We start from the raw sequence: 20,007 nt of genomic DNA, 5'->3' as shown, positions 1-20,007 counted from the left end.
TTTCCTTTCAGTTAGTCCTGATGAAGGGTCTCGGCCTGAAACGTCGACAGTGCTTCTCCTTATAGATGCTGCCTGGCCTGCTGTGTTCCACCAGCATTTTGTGTGTGTTGTTTGAATTTCCAGCATCTGCAGATTTCCTCGTGCTTGCTGTTAAACCTAGTCTTAGTTTTCCATAATCGTTTCAGGGCTGATGAAGAAGACTCTGAAGGAAGATGTTTCTACAACTCAAAAAGATAATCAGTCATTTCTAAGTTCATGTACCCTTCCCCAACTTTCAAAAAAAAAAGCTCCATTATATTTTGTATCACAGTCTGGCTCAACTTCCAGCAGGCGGAGTGTTTCAATGGTCCCTGGAAGTCTAGGGAACTGCCCAGATATCCTTCTTCAGCGTTGGTGTTCTCCCTCTTTAACAGAACAAAAGCTGAGTATAATAAAAAGCAGAGCAAATTCATGCCCCAAATCTGCCTTTGATCTGGGCTGGAATCCTGACCTCCCAATCTCTGTGAAGTAGTTAACAGCTAAGATCTTACACAACATTACTGAAGTGAAATAAACACAGTTCGGTTTAAGTCAATTTTCCATCATTTATTTATCAAACAAAATGCAACAATTATCAATGAACAAACAAATATGGGACTCTATATCAGCTGAGAAAAAAAGGTTAATAATCATTAAAGTAAACGGAATCATTTACAGGTGTGTTTATCTGTGACATTATCAAAACTCCCATTTAGGACAACAGCTACTTCAGTAATATATTTAGTTGACAGTTTCCTGTTCTGTGGAGTTTTGACATTCAGCAATTCTATTTGTACATTAACAAAAAAATTCAAAGATAAAACATAGAGAATTGATATGAAAAATCTCATCTAAGTCAGAGAAGGAAATCAAACAAAAATAAATGATAAGAGATAGATAGTAAATAATCTTAGTTTATTCAAAAATCCAAGTTTAGAACATACTGTGTATCAGGGCCACTGTAATTTTACTCCCAAAAATTCTTTATGATTAGTGGATTATATCACAAAAGTTGCAAAATATGGAAATATGAGCTGATAGACATTTGCAGAACATCCATAGATACATATAACTTTCTTAACATTATATGATTGTAAAACACTAATAACAGATTGTGTGAATAAATGCTTGTATACTTGGGTAGGTCATTTTCCTTTCTTTAACAGGATACTTATATTTGTTTAAAAGAGCCTTGCTTGCTTTTTCAGTTCATTTCTTTTCCATAATGCAAGTCGATCAAACTCTGCGAGTGTCATTCCAAACACCCGGTAGAAATCTTCTGGTGACAAGTGACGCTGCAAGTAAAACAAAGACCTGTAAATCTGTTGACACTTGTAGTGCCATCTACACATTGTTGTTAATGTTTATCATAGCTGTTTTGCACTAACCTAATATATTGTGTACTCAACATATTAGGAAGCAGATATTTAACCTAATTCTAATCATCTACATTTGTAATAAGTCATCAGTTCTTTTCTGCTCTGAACTGCGTAGAACTGATATTGCGGAAGCTCTTTCTCTCTGTTATTAGCCAATGAAATGTGAGAATATGGAGGCTACCAGCTCTCTACAAAATAATAAGTTACAAAGCACTTTATAGACCAGAATCTTTAACTGATCTGTTCAAGAGAAGTGATTTAGAAAAGCTGACAAAATGATGCATCTACCCAGTCTGAACATCATGAGGATGATCAGAATGCGAATAGAAATGTGGACATTACTTAGGAAGCTCCGTAAAAGCATTAAATGTTATTCTGAAGCATGTTACGAAGATGTTCCATTGAATGTGATACACAGAAGGAACTTCCATGAAACATACTGTTTAAGAAACTGATGCACCATCAATAACTCTCGGAGACGTGAGTCGAGATAGGCTTTTATTAGCTGGAAGAGAGCACAATCAGCAGTAAGAGACCACCACACAACATCCTGGAAACGGAGGGGGGAGCAGTGCCTCCGATCGCCTTTATACAGGGTCTGGGAAAAGCCACAGGAGCAGTCAGCAGAGGGGCATGTCCAGACAGGTATATGTAGTTCACCACATTCACCCCCCCTTTGTTTTAAAAGAGAGTCCCCATGGGGCGAAGTTTCTTACAAGTATATTTACAAGTTAAGTCCATCGGGCTGTCGAATCTGTCGCTGCGATCTACGTAGCACCGGTGGTGATTACACCGGTGACGGTGGTTGTGCTGGCTCTGGCCTGACTTGAGGTGTCAGCCCATTAGGTGTCAGTAATCCCTCATGCGTGTGCGAGGCGCCCGGTATGGGAGTGTCGTGAGGAGTCTGTGTAGGGCTTGGTGTGTGCGGTGTCTCGTGGGTATACACCTCGGTGGGTATGGGGTTCATAGTCACCGTGGAGTGTTCAGGGTAGGGGTCTGGTGCTCCTGCAGGAACGGAGACCGTGTCCTCCCACCCATCAGGTAAGACCATGTAGGCATACTGGGGGTTCGCATGAAGTAGGTGAACCCTCTCGACCATCGGGGAGTATTTATTGCTCCTCGCATGTTTCCGGTGCAGCACTGGCCCTGGGGATGTCAGCCAAGCCGGTAGGGTGGTCCCAGTGGCAGACGTCCTGGGAAAAGAAAAGAGTCGCTCATGGGGGGTGGTATTGGTGGACGTACATAACAGGGAGCGGATGGAGTGGAGCGCCTCAGGGAGGACCTCCTGCCAGCGAGAGACCGGCAATCCCAATGACTTAAGGGCTAAGAGTGGGGCCTTCCACAATGTGGCATTCTCCCTCTCCACCTGTCCATTTCCCCGGGGATTTTAGCTCGTGGTCCTACTAGTAGCAGTGCCCCTAGCCAGCAGGTACTGGCGCAACTTGTCACTCATAAAGGAGGACCCTCTATCACTGTGGATATAGCAGGGATATCCGAACAGAGTGAAGAGCTGGCGCAGGGCTTTTATGATGGACGTGGCAGTGGTATCGGGTCAGGGGATGGCAAAGGGGAACCGTGAGTACTCGTCGATTATGTTGAGAAAGTAGACATTGTGGTCCGTGGAGGGAAGGGGGCCCTTAAAGTTGACACTCAGTCGCTCAAAGGGGCGGGTGGCCTTGATAAGTTGTGCCTTTTCAGGATGGTAGAAGTGCGGTTTGCACTCAGTGCAGATTTGGTAGTCCCTGGTCATGGTCTTGATGTCCTCAAGGGAGTACGACAGATTCCGGGCTTACACGAAATGGTAAGATCGGGTGACCCCCGGGTGGCAAAGATCTGCTTGGAGGGCGTATAGCCGGTCAAGCTGCGCGCTGGCACACGCTCCCCGGGATAGGGCATCAGGGGACTCATTGAGCCTTCCAGGCCGGTACAGGATGTCATAGTTGTAGGTGGAGAGTTCCATTCTCCACCGCAAAATTTTATCATTTTTGATTTTGCCCCGCTGTTGTTTGCTAAACATGAACGCAACTGAGCGCTGGTCGGTCAGCAAGGTGAACCTTCTGCCGGCGAGATAGTGCCTCCAGTGCCTAATAGCTTCCACTATGGCCTGGGCTTCTTTCTCCACCGTGGAGTGCCGAATTTCAGGGCCTTGAAGGGTATGAGAGAAGAATGCTCTCCTTCCTGCCTGATTGAGGGTAGCAACCAGCGCAAAGTCAGAGGCGTCACTCTCTACTTGGAAGGGAATAGTCTCATCCACCACATGCTAAGAGGCTAACATGCTAACATGCATCGTTGTTTTGGCAATGTCCCCTTGAAAGCGGCTGAAGGCCGCGTGGGCCTTGGCTGAGAGGGGAAATGCGGTGGCCTTGACCAGGGGGTGGGCCTTGTCTGCGTAATGGGGGACCCATTGGCGTAATAGGAAAAGAAGCCCAGGCACGGTTTGAGGGCTCTGAGGGTGGTGGGAAGAGGGAGTTCCAACAGGGGGCCCATACGGTCGGGGTCAGGGCCAATGACCCCGTTCTCCACGACATACCCAAGAATAGCAAGTCGGGTGGTTCCAAACACACACTTGTCCCTGTTATAGGTAAGGTTAAGAGCTTTGGCCGCTTGGAAAAATTGTTGGAGGTTGGTGTTGTGATCCTGCCAGTCGTGACCGCAGATGGTGATGTTATCCAGATATGGGAACGTGGCCTTCAGTTGGCACTGGTCCACCATCTGGTCCATTTCCCTCTGGAAGACAGAGACACCATTCGTGACACCGAAGGGGACGTGCAGGAAGTGATAGAGCCTGCCGCCTGCCTCGAAGGCAGTGTAGGGGCAGTCCTTCGGGCAGATGGGGAGTTGATGGTAAGTGGATTTTAGGTCTATGGTCGAGTACACCTTGTACTGAGCTATCTGATTGACCATATCTGCGATGCGGGGTAGGGGGTACGCGTCAAGCTGCGTGAACCTATTGATGGTCTGGCTATAGTCCACGACCATCCTATTTTTCTGCCCGGTCTGAACAACGACCACCTGGGCCCTCCAAGGGCTTGTGCTTGGCTGAATGATCCCCTCCCTGAGCAGCCGCTGCACCTCCGACTTAATGAAGGCCCTGTCCCCCGCGCTGTACCTCCTGCTTTTAGTTGCCACAGGTTTACAGTCGGGGGTCAGGTTGGCGAAGAGCGGTGGGGGAGGGATCTTGAGGGTGGAGAGGCTGCAAGTGGTGTCAGTAGCGCAGCTGTTGGCATGGTGTTGGGTGGGATGTGCAGGTCGGTGTGTGTGTGTGGTCAGTAGCGGGGTATATGACGAAGCCCCACAAAACTGAGGATTTCTGACAGTGATTGGTGGGAGGGGCCCGTCATATGACATAGTCACACTTTTCAGGTGGCTCTGGAAGTCCAGTCCCAATAGCACAGGCACACACAGTTGAGGCATGACCAGTAGCGCAAAGTTCCGATATTCTGTGCCCTGCACCACCAATGTCGCTACACAACCCACCCAGATGTCGGTGGAATGCGACCCAGAAGCCATGGTGACCCTCTGGCTTGCCGGCTGTGTCACGAGTCCGCAGCGTTGCACCGTGTCCAGGTGAATAAAACTCTCAGTGCTGCCCATGTCAAACAGGTAGCTAGTCCTGTGCGCCTCCACCAGGATGTCCATCATTGACCTTGCAAGCCGGTGTGGGGTGCTTTGGTCGAGGGTTACGGAGGCCAGAGTTGAATCACTGTCTTGGTGCCCGGTAAGCACCCGTGAGTCGGAGGCGGGGTGAGGTGGCACCGACAAAGATGGCCGCTCCATGCCTCGCACGCGGCGGGCAGGCAAGATGGCGGTGACCAAGATGGCGACCCCCATACCTTGCATGCGGCGCTGCTCGACCCCGCTCGTGGTTTAGACTTACAGGCCTTGGCGAAGTGGCCCTTCTTTTCGCAGCTGGAGCAGGTAGCTTCTCGGGCCGGGCAGCGTTTTCGGGGGTGCTTTTCGAGTCCGCAGAAGTAACACTGTGCGGACTTGCGACTGGCAGGAGCTGTGGTCAGTTTCGGGGACTTCATGGGCTTGCAACTGGCAGCAACCGAGGTCGATTCGCCGGTGGGTGGCGGGGTCTGCAGCGTCCATGGGACCGGCGGGAGATCGCGTGGCTGGACAGCGTCAGCGTTGTGCAGAGCAGCCTCCAGCGTGTCGGCTGTCTCGATCGCCGAGCGTAAGGTAAGATCGGCGTTTTCTAGCAGCCGCTGGCGCACATAAACTGACCTGATCTCCGTAACGAAGACGTCTCGCACCAGGAGCTCCACATGCTGTTCAGCCGTCAGTCCCCTGCAGTCACAGGCCCGCACGAATGTCTGTAAGCCCCGGACAAATTCAGCGCTCGACTCTCCGGCCCGCTGCCGCCGTGTCGCTAAGCGATGTCTTGCGTAGACGGTGTTCACCGGCCACAGGTACTGTCTTTTGAGGGCGTCCAGTGCCCCTTGGTAGGTCACTCGAGGATAAGGGAGTACACCCGCGGACTGGAGAGGAGAACTCTGTGCATGATTGCAGGCTCAGTCATGCGAATCTCTTCCAGGTATGATTGGAAGCATGCAAGCCAGAGTTCAAAGGCAATGGCTGCTTCGGGAGATTGAGGATCAATGCCCAGTTTGTCTGGTCATAAAATGCTCTCCATGTTTTAAAATTGCAGCGAATAAAATTGATGCACCATCAATAACTCTCGGAGACGGGAGGCGAACGATAGGCTTTTATTAGCTGCAAGAGACCACCACACAACATCCTGGAGACTAAGGGGGGAGCAGTGCCTCCAACTGCTTTTATACAGGGGTCTGTGGGAGGAGCCACAGGAGCAGTCAGCGGGGGGGGGGGGGTGTCCAGACAGGAATACGTAGTTCACCACAGAAACACAAATAGGAGACATTAAAGACATTACTGTGCATTACTTTATCCCAGTACAGCTACTAAAAACTGGGAGAATCAATTCAAATGCTACCATTGAAAGTGAGGTATTGTGGAACTAGCTTGAGGGAATTTGGTGCATGTTCATTCTGTACAAATAAGTAATACAAGGGATTTTTAATGGAAGTATTAAATAACAATATAAATTAGTTTATCAGTAGAATTCTGCCATAAAAACATTTTGGTTCCATGCTTAACTTGAAGGTTACAATTCAATCAGCTTTCCTTATTTCACTTTTACATATTGATGTAAAATAGTTTTAGCCCATACGGCTTTCTGTTTGTTGTGGTATGGCTGTGCACCTGGTTACATAGAACTATACAGAAACAGTGGCTTACTGAAGTAACACACCCTTAATTGGTCCACATCACATACCTCTAACCTTGTCCTGTCGACATCTTTTGGCAACTTATTCCGGCCTCTGGTGGTTACCATTAGCAGATGAAATGGATAAATCTGGAAAGTAAACAACTAAATCAGTGGTATTCAATCATTTTAAGTCTACTTGTCTTGGAATTTCAACAGGAACTACATAAATTGAATTTATGTAGACAACAGTGGGAAGTGGTCTCTGAAAATGCTTAAGACCCATTTGTATAAATGGAGACAATGTCAGCAATTCCTTTATGTTTCCAGCACAGAAGTCCTAAAGCGAACAATGTAATTCTTCATTGCAATCGTGTGCTACAAGGAATAATAATAACATTAATAACTTACTAATCGAGCACTTTTCATACAATGTAGTTCAAAGTACTTTATGATAGGATAGAGTGCAAAAGTCAAAATAAAATTAAATAACAAATGATAAAAATAAACATGAAAATAAAAGTCAAAAAGATGTTAGTTAAAATCAAGGTTAAGTGAATAGGTTTTGAGCTGGTGTTTTAAGAGTCTGCATCCTTTATAGTTTTAGGTATTGAGTTCTACAGCTCAGGAGTACAGTTCAAAAAAAAAACTGATCTGCCAGTTATCTTTTGAGGAAGATAGTTTAAACTTAAGAGACTGGCGGAAGAAGACCTGAGAGCACGAGCAGGATTACAAAACAAAACTGATTCTTTGATATACTCTCTTAAATGTGAAGTGTCAATATTTTAGCAGAAGAAACATTTGCCTAGAAAACATTTGGTTGGGGATAAAAAAAATGATCTTGTGACATGGATACAGGAATTAAACCTAGGTACTAAGATCCAGTTCAGTAAACATCAGGGGCATTAGGGGCCAAATGATTATCTTCTAAGTGAACATTCAATTATTTTAGGCAGTAAGCATCAAAAATGTCCTTAAAGCTTAAACACTTTGCTTTAATTTAGGTAGCTTGCAGTGCATCAACCTTGAATAATATAATTCCATCACAATTTCAAATATAAAATTAAGGTTTGTTTTTATAAATCAAAGCGATGAATTTGATTTGGATGTAGTTTCATGAAGAATAATACATAATCAGCACTAATTCTCTACCAGCAATGCAAGTCTCTATAATGACCAGTTTCATTATTCCAAGTATTAACAAGATAATGGACTATTAATGGCCATAAAACTATCGATGTTCACCATTATTACTCTGCAAAACTGAAAGCAGCTCTGGGATTTCTGTGCATGTGTATTATGGTGTAGAAAGCCTGAAGATTACTTCAGTAATTCACTGATCCCTTGCATGTCATCTTGTTTACAACATTCTCCCATGCAATCAAGAAAAAAAAATGACATGATTTTTAGGTATTTATTGAAACAAATTTCATACTTTGTTTTTCTCTGTTGAGTTTTTAATGGGTAACTGAAACATAATTGTTGCCAACCAAACTATCTGGTTCTAAAAGTACAGAATTCCCCTCGTGAACGTTTCAAAATGTAAGTGCACTTAGTTCTTTTATGTTTATTTATGATATTTCTGACTCGGATCACATGTGCAGAGTAACATTTTTTATTCATCACTCTGAATATAATTTGAAGCATTAATTAAAATGTGTGCTCTGCTCATTGGTATATGCTCAATGGAATATTTTAACGTGGTTCATTACTCAGTCAACTTGAAGATATTTCAGCTACTGGAGTTCAGACATCCTTTAGACACTACATAGTATCAATATACAGATGTATAAAGGCAATATATGAGAAACACTATCATTGAAAACTTCTCTTAAGTGATCTTAGGAAATTGTCTAATATTATCATACAAGCTAATTTCTTTTCCTTGGAACAATATAAATGCATATCTACAGATAATATAGAAGACATAGGTAAATGGTCACGTGCTCCTTATAGGTACTGTGCTGGAATCAAGCAGCTACTGAGCAAACCATTTCTTTGTCTCACTCATTGTTGCTGGACTCCAAGGCCACAGGGTCAAAGCTGCAGTTCTCACCTTGTACTCTGCAAAAGAAAGAGGAGAAATTTTATTTGATGTAGTACCGTAAATGAAACAACGTCAGCATTATTGGAAATAACCAGGGCCTCTTCTACTTCCTTTGTTTTAAATTCATGATCACTGCTGCACACAGATCCTCCCCAGCTTATGATCACCCAAACCTATGAACAAGTGCTTGGAAGGCCAGTGGTATAGATTGGCTGGCTGCTGCAGGCATCTTTTGCTGTGTGGGAACCCAATTTACAGTCACATTTCCAACTTGCAAACTGTTCAGGTTACGGATAGAAACACAGAACACCTACAGTACAATACAGGCCCTTTGGCTCACATGTATTTTGGCCAAACATGTACTTCCTAAGTCCCTAAGAATAGAACCCTGTTGTAATCAATGGACAAACAGTCCAGCTTTGTACATTGAAGGAGGTAAATAAGAATGGGATACAAATGCTTAAAAAGTAGTAATATTACATATTATATAATCATTAAAGGTTATGCAGTCTTTGATGTTTTGCAGTTCCAAAACAGTGCAATTTCCCATCCTCAAAAATTTCAAAGCAACATGGTAAAATTTTCCTTGAACTGCTTTTGAGAGTGGAGATGTTCTCAGTTGCCATTTTGACTTTTGATTATGTTAGTAGCAAAGTGAGGGGAAAATTGCTATTCAATTGATAATGGTGTTTGTGCCTATTACACTGACAGTACTTTTAACAGATTGAAAGAGATTGTACAGTACAACATGAGTCCGTGACTGAAGCATTTTATTTTGAGTGCAGCCACTGAAATTACCTTACCTCTCATCCCCCAGTTAACAGAGCTGTCATTGTCATACTGGAAAATATCAGCACTCTGGGGCTAAATGAAGTGGAAATAAAAATACCTGTCAGTTATTTGCAATTTCAGATACAGTTCTTCTTAGAATCATAATTATGTTCATGCCAGCTAAGAATAGATCTCAGATCAATGCTCCTTCTCAACACTTGCTCTGCAGCAGGTTTGTGGCTTTTCAAGTTCTAACTGGAATATTCTTTGAATTCTTAGGCAATGGATAGTTTCCCCTTATAATTGTATAGTGCAAAATACTTGACGTTCCTTCCACTAAACTTCCAACAGTTAACAAGCCTATGTTCCCCAGTTCCTCACCTCTCTACTGAAGAATGTAGGTCCTTACTTTGGTCAGGCCTCTTAGAACTTTATAAACCTATCATTTAAATATCCCCTTACTCTCCGTTTCAAAGAAAGCAACCTTGGCCTGGACATCTCTCCTCAAACTCACAATTCTCCAAACTGGGCAACATCCTCACAAATCTCGTCTCATTGATGCTAGTACATTCTCCCTGTTGTGCAGCCACTGGGCAAGATGCAGTACTCTACCTGCAGCCTAACTAAACGTTCTGTGCAGTTGGGGCCAGGGCCCCGGTGAGTAGATGGGGATCTTGGGAGCAGAGCCCTGGTGAGCAGACAGGGAGCACAAGAGCCACTGTTGTATACAGACTCTCATGAATGAAATTCTGCTTCATTGTTTCCCACTGTTTTCTCATACAGAGCCATTTTAAAAAATCCAGCTTTCCACATTTACTTGGTTCCCACAGATCTTTACATTCTGGATCAATCTGCCATGTGGGGCTTCACCATATTCCTTTCTAGAATCCGTGCGTACTTTTATACCAGTACTCTGCTAGTCAACACTATCCGTTATCTCCTTGAAATTTTGTATTCTTAGTCAGATAATCTAAGCTTAGAAATGCATGCAGACTGTCCTTGATTAACCTATAGTTCTTGAACTACTTTCTTATGTGATCGCTCAGAACTTTTTCCAACAATTTTCCCACTACCGATGTTAGATTAAGTAGCTTGTTGTAACTTGTTCCATCCTTACTCCCCTTTTAAGCACCAGTACCACATCAGCAACTTTACAAGGAATAGGCCACCAGGTCCCTTCAATATGATCATGGCATATCTTTGCTAACTGCATCTCCACATCTGTGCCAGTCTGCAATAATCATCTAATCTTTTATCTTTTAAATATTTGTCTATTTTCACCTTAAATATATCTAATGATCCGGATCCCACACCACTGGGGTCAGAGAATTCCTGAGGTTCATTAACTTCTGAGAGATGCCATTTCTGTGTACTTCGGTTTTAAATAAATACCCTCTTATTTTGAAGCTATTAACCATTGTTTGTGAATATCCCATTGGTTAAAGCATCTCAACATCTGCCATATCAAGCTCCCTTAAAATCTTATATGCTTGAATAAGGTCACCACTCATTCTTTTAAACTTCAAGGAATACAGACCAAAATAATCTAGCCCCATTGCTGGACAATTGACTCACCCAGAAATTCGTCTAGTAAATTTAGCCTGCTGTTGGCCTTCATGGGTCAAGAGTCGCGAGGTAATGTTGTAGCCATATAAAACTCTGGTTAAACCTGGAATATTGTGTTCAGATCTGGTCGCCTCATTATAGGAAGGATGTAGAAGCTTTACAGTGATTTACCAGGATGCTGCCTGGATTAGTGAGCATGTTTTATAAGGAGAGATTGAGCTAGAGCTTCTCTCTTTGGAGCAAAGGAGAATGAAAGGTGACTTGATAGAGGTTTTTTTTAATTAAACAAAATATACTTTATTCAAAAATAAAATTATATACAATAACCATTCAAAGACTTTCAATTCTTTACAGTTGGTACCATTACTGTCTTTACATTTTCAAAGTTCAAAAGTTTTGCCACCCACGTGGCACTTTGTTCTTTCATATTTACATTCAGGGGGTAAACCCCCTACCCCTCAACTCCCACGGGAGAAGAACCCTAGACTGTGGTCCTTCCCCACCGGGCCCTTGCGGTGGCTGCACCGAGTTTGAGTGCGTCCCTCAGCACGTACTCCTGCAGCCGAGAATGTGCCAGTCGGCAGCATTCCCCCACGGACATCTCCGTGTGCTGGTAGACCATCAAGTTTCGGACCGACCAAAGAGCGTCTTTGACCGAGTTGATGATCTGCCAGCAGCACCGGATGTTGGTCTTGGTGTGCGTCCCTGGGAACAGCCCGTAGATCAGAGAGTCCTCTGTTACGCAGCTGCTGTGGATAAATCTCGACACTGCCCTTTCCATCCTCCTCCACACCTTCTCCGTGAGCCCACAGTGTGCAAAGAGGTGGTTCACCGACTCCTCCACACTGCAGTCCTCCCATGGGCAGAGGGGTGTGGAGACGACGTTCCGGGCGTACAGGAGGGATTGGACTGGGAGGGCCCCTCTCACCACCAGCCAGGTGAGGTCTTGGTGCCTGTTGGTGAGGTCTGGCGATGAGGCATTTTGCCAGATGAACTGGACTGTCTGCTTAGGGAACCACCCCACTGTGTCCATCACTTCCTTCTCCTGCAGTGCCTGCAGGACCTTACGTGCTGACCACTGCCTGATGAACTTCTCTATGAAGGACAGGTATGGCAGCAACAACCAGCTGACAGGGGTGTTGCGCGGGAAAGGGACCAGACCCATCCTTCGTAGCCAGGGCAACAGGTAGAACCTGGGCACGTAGTGGTACTTGGTGCCCACATACCTGGGATCCACACGCAACCTGATGCAGCCACACATGAAGCTGGCCCTTGATAGAGACTTATAAAGTTATAAGAGGCCTAGGTAGAGTGGACACCCAGCACCATTCTTCCCAGATCGGAAATGACTAATATGAAAGGGTATAACTTTAAGGTGATTGAGAGGGAAGTATCGAGGAATGTCAAAAGTAGATATTTTTTAACACAGAGAGTGCTAAGCGTGTGGGATGTACTGCTAGGGCTGGTGGTAGAGGTGTATATATTAGGGAGATTAAGAGACTCTTGGATATGCAAATTGGTGAAAGGAAAATGGTGGAACGCTTTAGGCTGATCCTGGAGTAGATTAAAAGGCCTGTACTCTGTTGCACTATTCTATGTTCCACGCTCTCAACCTCTTTTGGACTGCTTCCAGTATCTCCACATCCCTTTTACTTTGCTGAGGGGACCAGAACTGTGCACTGTCTTCCAAGTGTGGCCTTACCAATGCCTTGTACAACTGTAACAATACCTCCTTGTACTTAAGTCCCTAATTCTCCACAACAAAGATCCACATTCCATGCATGAGGAAACCTAAATCCCTCTGAATTTCATTCATTGCAGCCTCTCTGCATGTAGATAATTATCCTTCTTTTGATTCCTCTCACTGAAGCCCATGACACATATTTCCCCACATTAAACTTCATACGCAAAGTTTTTACCCTGTCACTCAATCCACCTGTACTCTGTTGCAGCTTCGCAGTGATCTCATCACCAAATGCCCTTTTGCTTGTGTTATCATCAAACGTTGAAACCCTACATTTTGTTCCTTCCTCCCAGTCACTACTGCAATCGATCCCTGGAATAATCCATTAGGTTGTCAGATTTTACTTGTCAACTTCCACCTCATGATTCACTGTCACCACTCTTTCATTTCCTCTTGATTTATTAAATGTCCTATGCTTGGAGCTCTCCACTTCCTATTTAGACCAAAGCTCTGTGTACAGCCTAGTTATGGGATTTGTCATGACACATATCCCATCATGAATTAGGTGGAGTACATCCTAACTGAACAGCCCTCTTCTTATCTGGTATTGTTGCCAGTACTCCATGGATTGGAGCCCATTTCCCTCACACCATGCTTTGAACTCTCTAATCCAATTAAATTTCGCCAATTTGCACGTGACTCAGGTAATAATCTGAAGATTATCCACTAGTGTTTCTGCTTTTCAATTTTGCCTGACCTCTTTATAATCTGTCAGCAGTAACGCCCTCCTAGTCCCTCTATGTCATTAGTGTCTATGTGGCCATGACAACAGATCCTTTCCCTCCCATTCTTTTCCTTCATGTGATATCATTAACCCAAGCACCAGGCAGGCAATACCACCTTTTGAATTTTTTGCTTTTGTCGCAGGGAACAGGGTTAGTTCCTTTAACTATGACATTTCACTTCTTCAGACCCACATGCCTGACCAAAGAAAACTGTAAAGCAGTCAGAGCTCGTGCTATATTTTCCTTGTTCTTTTAGTGTGTTGAAATGTATCTTATCTTGGCCTCATGAATTATCCACAGGGCATTATCTTCAAGGAAAATTACACTGGACCCATAGCAAATTTTCCTTCCCCATTCAGTTGATATAAATGTACAACTATAAATTTAGATATAACTTAAGGTTTCCCATGTTAAGCTAATGTAATGCTTGAATAATGTAAACTGACGAAGATCTGGTCATCTGCCTTTGAAATCTTAATATGAACCAAATATTAGAGTCAGGAGGTTACATGTCAAAAGAATATCTTCAAGAGGGAGGGAGTTAGGGAGCAGGCATTTATTCATAGGAGATTCTGCAGATGGTTGAAATCCAGGGTAAGACATATAAAAAGCTGGAGGAACTCAGCAGGTTAGGGAGGATCTATAGAAGGGAATAAACAGTTGACATTTCGGGCCGACACCCTTCTTCATCAGAGCCTGATCCTGATGATTTTCTCTGTGAACACCCTCACCTTCTAGTTTGGTTCTTTTACAAGGGAGTAAATTCAGAATAAATTGATTGAAATCTTACCCTGTGCATTCCATTTCTCATGTAGGCAGGAAGAGAAGCAGACTTGGAAATCAGTGGATCTGTGATACACAATATAACACTTCTATCAGCTAACTACACGTATTACAAAAGTAAAACCAAACTGTCTTGGTGAGCCAATGACAAGGGCCTGGCGTGCATGAATGGAAAATACATTTTTCTCAATGTCTGAATTCCAGCCCAACAGTGCCTTGAACAAGTACATTTCTGTCAAACAAGCTTCCCTGCATGTGAGTTTAAGCATCGCAGTTCTGCTTAGAACCACAAGATGGCGCTTACAGTTAAAGAATAGAATACTTCTGCGGGGACAGGGAGGATGAATAGATGAGAAACTTTATATTAGACTTGGTTAAGATAAAATATCTTTGCTTACACTAACAACCTACATATGCAATTTAATACGATACACTAGAATCTTATACAGATGATGAAAGGTAATAATATAACTTCTTAAAAGACGGAAAAGACTTTGCTGTGTGAGCAGATTTATTACTGCTCCTAGGAAACTGTTGTAAGTGTTCTTTATATAGGTTATAATCGCCCAGCAGAGCTTTCCCTCCCCAATCCCATCATCGTGTATTGTACCATCCCTTCCCTGTGTTAAACAGATGCAGTCATATCTGGGCAGGGCACGCTGTGAAGAACAGCAGATGTAAGCAGAAACTGTAACATGTGCAATACCAGCTGGGGAGAAAGGATCTAGACAGCAAATAAAGGGAGGCATCCAGACCAGAAATTTGTTCTGCACGGGATAAGGAATGCAACAGCCTTGCCAATTTATTTCCCAATGTCAGAATTACATTCTAATTTACAGTTAATGTAAAATGCTGTTTAAGTAAGTAATCTCGGAGTTATATTGTTTTATTGACACCGAACTTCTTTAATGAGAGATCAGAAAAACATAACTGCGATTTTAAAAACGCTACAAAATGGATATACTGTCATTAAGAAACTGCAGTAAATAAGCTACATAAGGGCCAATGGCATGGCAGATCTCAGCTCTTTTCAATCTTTTTATTAATATTTAGAATATTATGAATGAGATACAATTCAAATAATGGTAAGGGATTACAAATATATAGACTCCCATTATACATAAAGTAATACATAAACAATGAATAGAGCATAAGTAAGTTTCCCAAAACATAAACCATATAGTATATATATGAACAAGGTAAGTTTAGATATTTCATAATATATAGTGTAAAAAAGAGAAAAAAAAATCTAGCTAAGAAAGTTAGCTAATCTACTAATCTAGTATCAAGAAAAAGAAAAAAAAACAAAGAAGAAAAAAAATTAAAAAAAACTTTTAAAAAGAGAAAAAAAAGGGCTGTTCATAGTATCTCACGAGTATACATAAACATCAATGACGTCAACTCCGATCCTCTCAACATACATACGATTAAAGCTGAAAAAAAAACCAATAAGCCCGGCACAGGGCCATTACATCATATGAAAATATTGAATAAATGGTCTCCATATCTTTTCAAATTTAATAGAAGTATCAAATACAGCACTTCTAATTTTTTCTAAATTTAGACATAACATAGTTTGAGAAAGCCAATGAAATACCGTGGGAGGATTAATTTCCTTCCAATTCAACAAAATAGATCTTCTAGCCATCAAAGTGAGAAAAGCAATCATTCGACAGGCGGAAGGAGATAAGTGAAGTAAGTCCATCATCGGTAAGCCAAAAATTGCGGTAATAGGATGGGGTTGTAAATCAATGTTCAATACCGCCGAAATAATATCAAAAATATCTTTCCAATATTTTCTCAAAAGTGGACATGACCAAAACATATGAGTTAAAGAAGCGATTTCTAAATGACATCTGTCACAAATAGGGTTTATATGAGAATAAAAATGAGCTAATTTATCCTTGGACATATGGGCCCTATGTACAACCTTAAATTGTAATAATGAATGTTTGGCACATATAGATGATGTATTAACTAATTTAAGAATTCTATCCCAATTCTCAATAGGAATAATAAGATTAAGTTCTCTTTCCCAATCATTTTTGGTCTTATCAAAGGGCACTGAACGTATCTTCATAATTATATTATAAAGTTTTGATATAAGCCCTTTTTGAAAAGGGTTTAATTCAAACAAACTTTCCAAAGTATCTGAAGACAGAGAATTTGGGAACGAAGGAAGTACCGTACTTAAAAAATGCCTAACCTGTAAGTATCTAAAAAAATGAGATCTAGGCAAATTATATTTATTAGCTAGTTGCTCAAAGGACATAAAACAGTTGTCCAAAAATAAGTCAGAAAATCTTAATAATCCCTTAGTTTTCCAAGCCAAAAAAGCATGATCTATAATTGAGGGATGGAAAAAACAATTAGATACAATAGGACTATTTAACACGAATTGAGTCAACCCGAAAAATTTCCGAAATTGAAACCATATACGTAAGGTATATTTAACTATCGGGTTGTCAATTCGCTTCGGCAATTTAGAAAGAGCAAAAGGGAGAGATGTCCCTAAGATAGAACCCAGAGCATAAGCAGAAACCGATTTGGTTTCCAAACTCACCCAATGAGGGCCAAAAGGACCATCCCATTCTTTCAACCAACATATCAAATATCTAATATTAACTGCCCAATAATAAAATCTGAAATTGGGTAATGCCAACCCACCATCCTTCTTTGTCTTCTGTAAGTATATTTTACCTAACCTGGGATTTTTATTCTGCCATATATATGAAGAAATTTTTGAATCAACATTAGTAAAAAAGGATTTCGGAATAAAAATTGGTACCGCTTGAAAAACATATAAAAATTTAGGTAAAATAACCATCTTAATAGCATTAATCCTACCTATCAGAGATAAAGATAATGGTGACCACTTAGTAAACAAACCTTTAATCTGATCAATTAAGGGTAAAAAATTAAACCGAAATAATTCTTTATGGTTTTTGGTAATTTTAATCCCTAAATAAGTAAAAGAATCGTTAGCTAATTTAAAAGGTAAAATACCATAATTTGGGACCTGTCTATTCAAAGGAAACAATTCACTCTTATTAAGATTTAACTTATACCCAGAAAACTCACTAAATTGAGCCAACAATGATAAGACTGCTGGAATAGATTTCTCAGGATTAGAGATGAATAATAATAAATCGTCTGCATATAAAGATACCTTATGAATATCTGTTCCACGATTAATACCCAAAATATCCTGTGATTCTCTGATGGCAATTGCCAAAGGTTCTAAAGCGATGTTAAATAGTAATGGACTAAGAGGACAACCTTGTCTAGTGCCCCGAAATAAACGAAAAAATGGAGATCTTTGATAGATCTCAGCTTTTAGATTTTGGAAAGTAAACTGTTATTAGAAATATGTTATTTGTGTGATGCTGTACACAGTACAGAATTATACAATGGAATGAAATGTACTTTTAAACCAAGCAAAATGTATTGCAGAATGATGTGAAGAAATACAAGGCACAACTATGTAAGACTGCAGTTAGATACACTGCTCTGGTCAGTGCCTCATGCAACAAGGGAAACATTCCATTAACCAATCGCCCGTGTTGTGCAACAACAATAAAAATTAGCTACTCAATGATTCCAGCCAGATGCAGCCTTCCCAGCACTGATATAATGAAGCATCTCAGATGTTGAGGGATTTTAAAACTAGCAGAATGAGTTGGTTGCGTAAAGCAGTGATTGGAGAATGAAGGTTGATTAAAGTGTGACTGCAATGGAGTCGCCCTAATCTAACCTGTCCTTGGAAATGTTAAAATTGGTGTTTAACAGTAAATGGATTTAAACTCACCGCTGTCACCCATGTGCATTCCTCGTGGAGCTGTAATCAGAGGTTAAAATGCAAATTAGAAGAAGGCAATGGAGTTGGTGCTCTTGGGATCTCAGTCTTACCTACATTGGCCCAAATACTTTACCGATGAGCTCCTCTCACCTAACTCTGTCAATCACAGAAAATAGACTCTTTAATCACAGTCTGTGATGGTGCAATTGATTGCAATTGAAATTACTGAAATATACAGCCAGTGGAAAGTAGTTGCCAACAATTTCCTGATGGTGGTTACAATCAGCAGTTATTTTTTTCTAACAGAAACATGGAAGCAGCAATGTATGTTTGAAAGACCAAAGTTGATGACATTACAACAGTAATTAATCTAATTTGAGTGAATTTGAAAGTAAAGTTCTTTCCTTCAACTAAATAATGGCAGGGAAAAACAGTAATATAAAATGAATATAAATGCACATAGCAGGTTATTCTGGCCCAATGACTTCACTGTCTCAATGTCATCATTGGGGTTCCTGTTTTTACTTCTCTCATAACCAGTTCTTCAACAATGTTCTTCGGGGTGAGGAAAACTCCCCTCATAGTTTCTCTAATCTTTTACCTCTACTTCCATAAATCAGGCACAGAGACACAAGACCTGACTTCCCGTTTCACAAATTTTCTGTAATTGCTTTAGTACAGTTCCACATTTAAAGTTTATGCAGCTTCCCATATAACTGACTCCAATTCATTTGTGATTGCGATGAGGAGAAATTTCTCCATTCAGATGATGGTGAATCTCTGGAATTCTCTACCGCAGAGGAAAGTGGAAACTCAGTCATCAAGTAGATTCAAAACTAAGGTCGATAAACTTCTCAATATTATAGGAATTAGAGACATAGAGTCAAGGAGCACCACAGCATAGAAACAGGCCCTTCAGCCCACCTAGTTCATGCCAAACCATTAAACTGTCTCATCTCATCAAGCTGCATTCAGACCATAGCCCTCCATACCCCTCCCATCCATGCACCTATCCAAATTTCTCTTAAATGTTGAAATTGTCTCCACATCCAGCACCTGCGCTGGCAGCTCGTTCCACACTCTTATCACCCTCTGCTCCCCGTCATGTCCCCCTTGAACATTTTGCCTTTCACTCTTAACCCATGACCTCTAGTTGTAGTCTTAGCCAATGTTAGTGGAAAAAGCCTCCTTGCATATACTTATTTATACCCCTCATAATTTTGTATACCTCTATCATATCTCCCCCCACTATTTTATGTTCTAGGGAATAAAGTCCTAACCTATTCATCTATTGCCTGTAACTGAGGTCCTCAAGTCCCGGAAACATCCTTGTAAATTTTCTATGTACCCTTTCAATCTTATTTACATCTTACCTGTAGGTACATGACCAAAACTGCACACGATACTCCAAATTAGGCCTCACCAACATCTTATATAAATAACATCCCAACTTCTATGCTCAATACATTCATATATGAAGGCTTATATACATCATATATGAAGTGTCATAAGCTTACGACCCTATCTAGCTATGGCACAATTTTCAAGGAATTATGGATCTGTATTCCCCAGTTCCCTACCACTCACTGTGCAAGATCTACCCTAGTTGGTCCTCCTAAAATGCAAAACCTCACACTTGTCTGCATTGAATTCCATCTGCCATTTTTAGCCCATTTTACCAGCTGGTCCAGATCCCCCTGCAAACTTTGATAGTCTTCCTCACTGTCCACTACACCCCCAACTTTGATGTCATCTGCAAGTTAGCTGATCCACTTTACCACATTATCATCCTGGTCTTTGATATACCGTAGATGACAAACAACAATGGATGCAGCACTGATCCCTGTGGAACATTACTATTCACATGCCTCCAGTCAAAGAGGAAACCATCTACAACCACTTTCTAGCTTCTTCCACAAAGCCAATGTCTAATCCAATTTACCAACCC

The 20,007-nt window shown here is 41.8% G+C and overlaps 1 protein-coding gene and 1 long non-coding RNA gene across 11 annotated transcripts in view; one reads left to right on the top strand and one right to left on the bottom strand.

Moving 5' to 3' along the window:
- LOC140739410 (uncharacterized) overlaps positions 1-20,007 on the top strand; it is a 972,090-nt gene that overhangs the window by 446,425 nt on the left and 505,658 nt on the right. The gene's annotated exons all lie outside the window — the stretch shown is intronic.
- ablim3 (actin binding LIM protein family, member 3) overlaps positions 565-20,007 on the bottom strand; it is a 293,274-nt gene continuing 273,831 nt past the window's right edge. For 9 of the 10 annotated variants that reach the window (XM_073067675.1, XM_073067677.1, XM_073067676.1 and 6 more), the window contains 6 exons: positions 18,069-18,098; positions 14,268-14,326; positions 9,475-9,535; positions 8,632-8,688; positions 6,694-6,774; positions 565-1,313 (listed from right to left, as the gene is read on the bottom strand). In XM_073067675.1, the coding sequence (XP_072923776.1) occupies positions 6,728-6,774; positions 8,632-8,688; positions 9,475-9,535; positions 14,268-14,326; positions 18,069-18,098 (254 nt within the window). In that variant the 3' untranslated portion in view covers positions 565-1,313; positions 6,694-6,727. The remainder of the gene's footprint in view (positions 1,314-6,693; positions 6,775-8,631; positions 8,689-9,474; positions 9,536-14,267; positions 14,327-18,068; positions 18,099-20,007) is intronic. The other variant, XM_073067684.1, reaches the window with a different exon arrangement.

Source organism: Hemitrygon akajei, chromosome 15, assembly GCF_048418815.1.
Source record: "Hemitrygon akajei chromosome 15, sHemAka1.3, whole genome shotgun sequence".
NCBI lineage: Eukaryota > Metazoa > Chordata > Chondrichthyes > Myliobatiformes > Dasyatidae > Hemitrygon > Hemitrygon akajei.
This window is presented reverse-complemented; position numbering and strand designations above follow the sequence as displayed.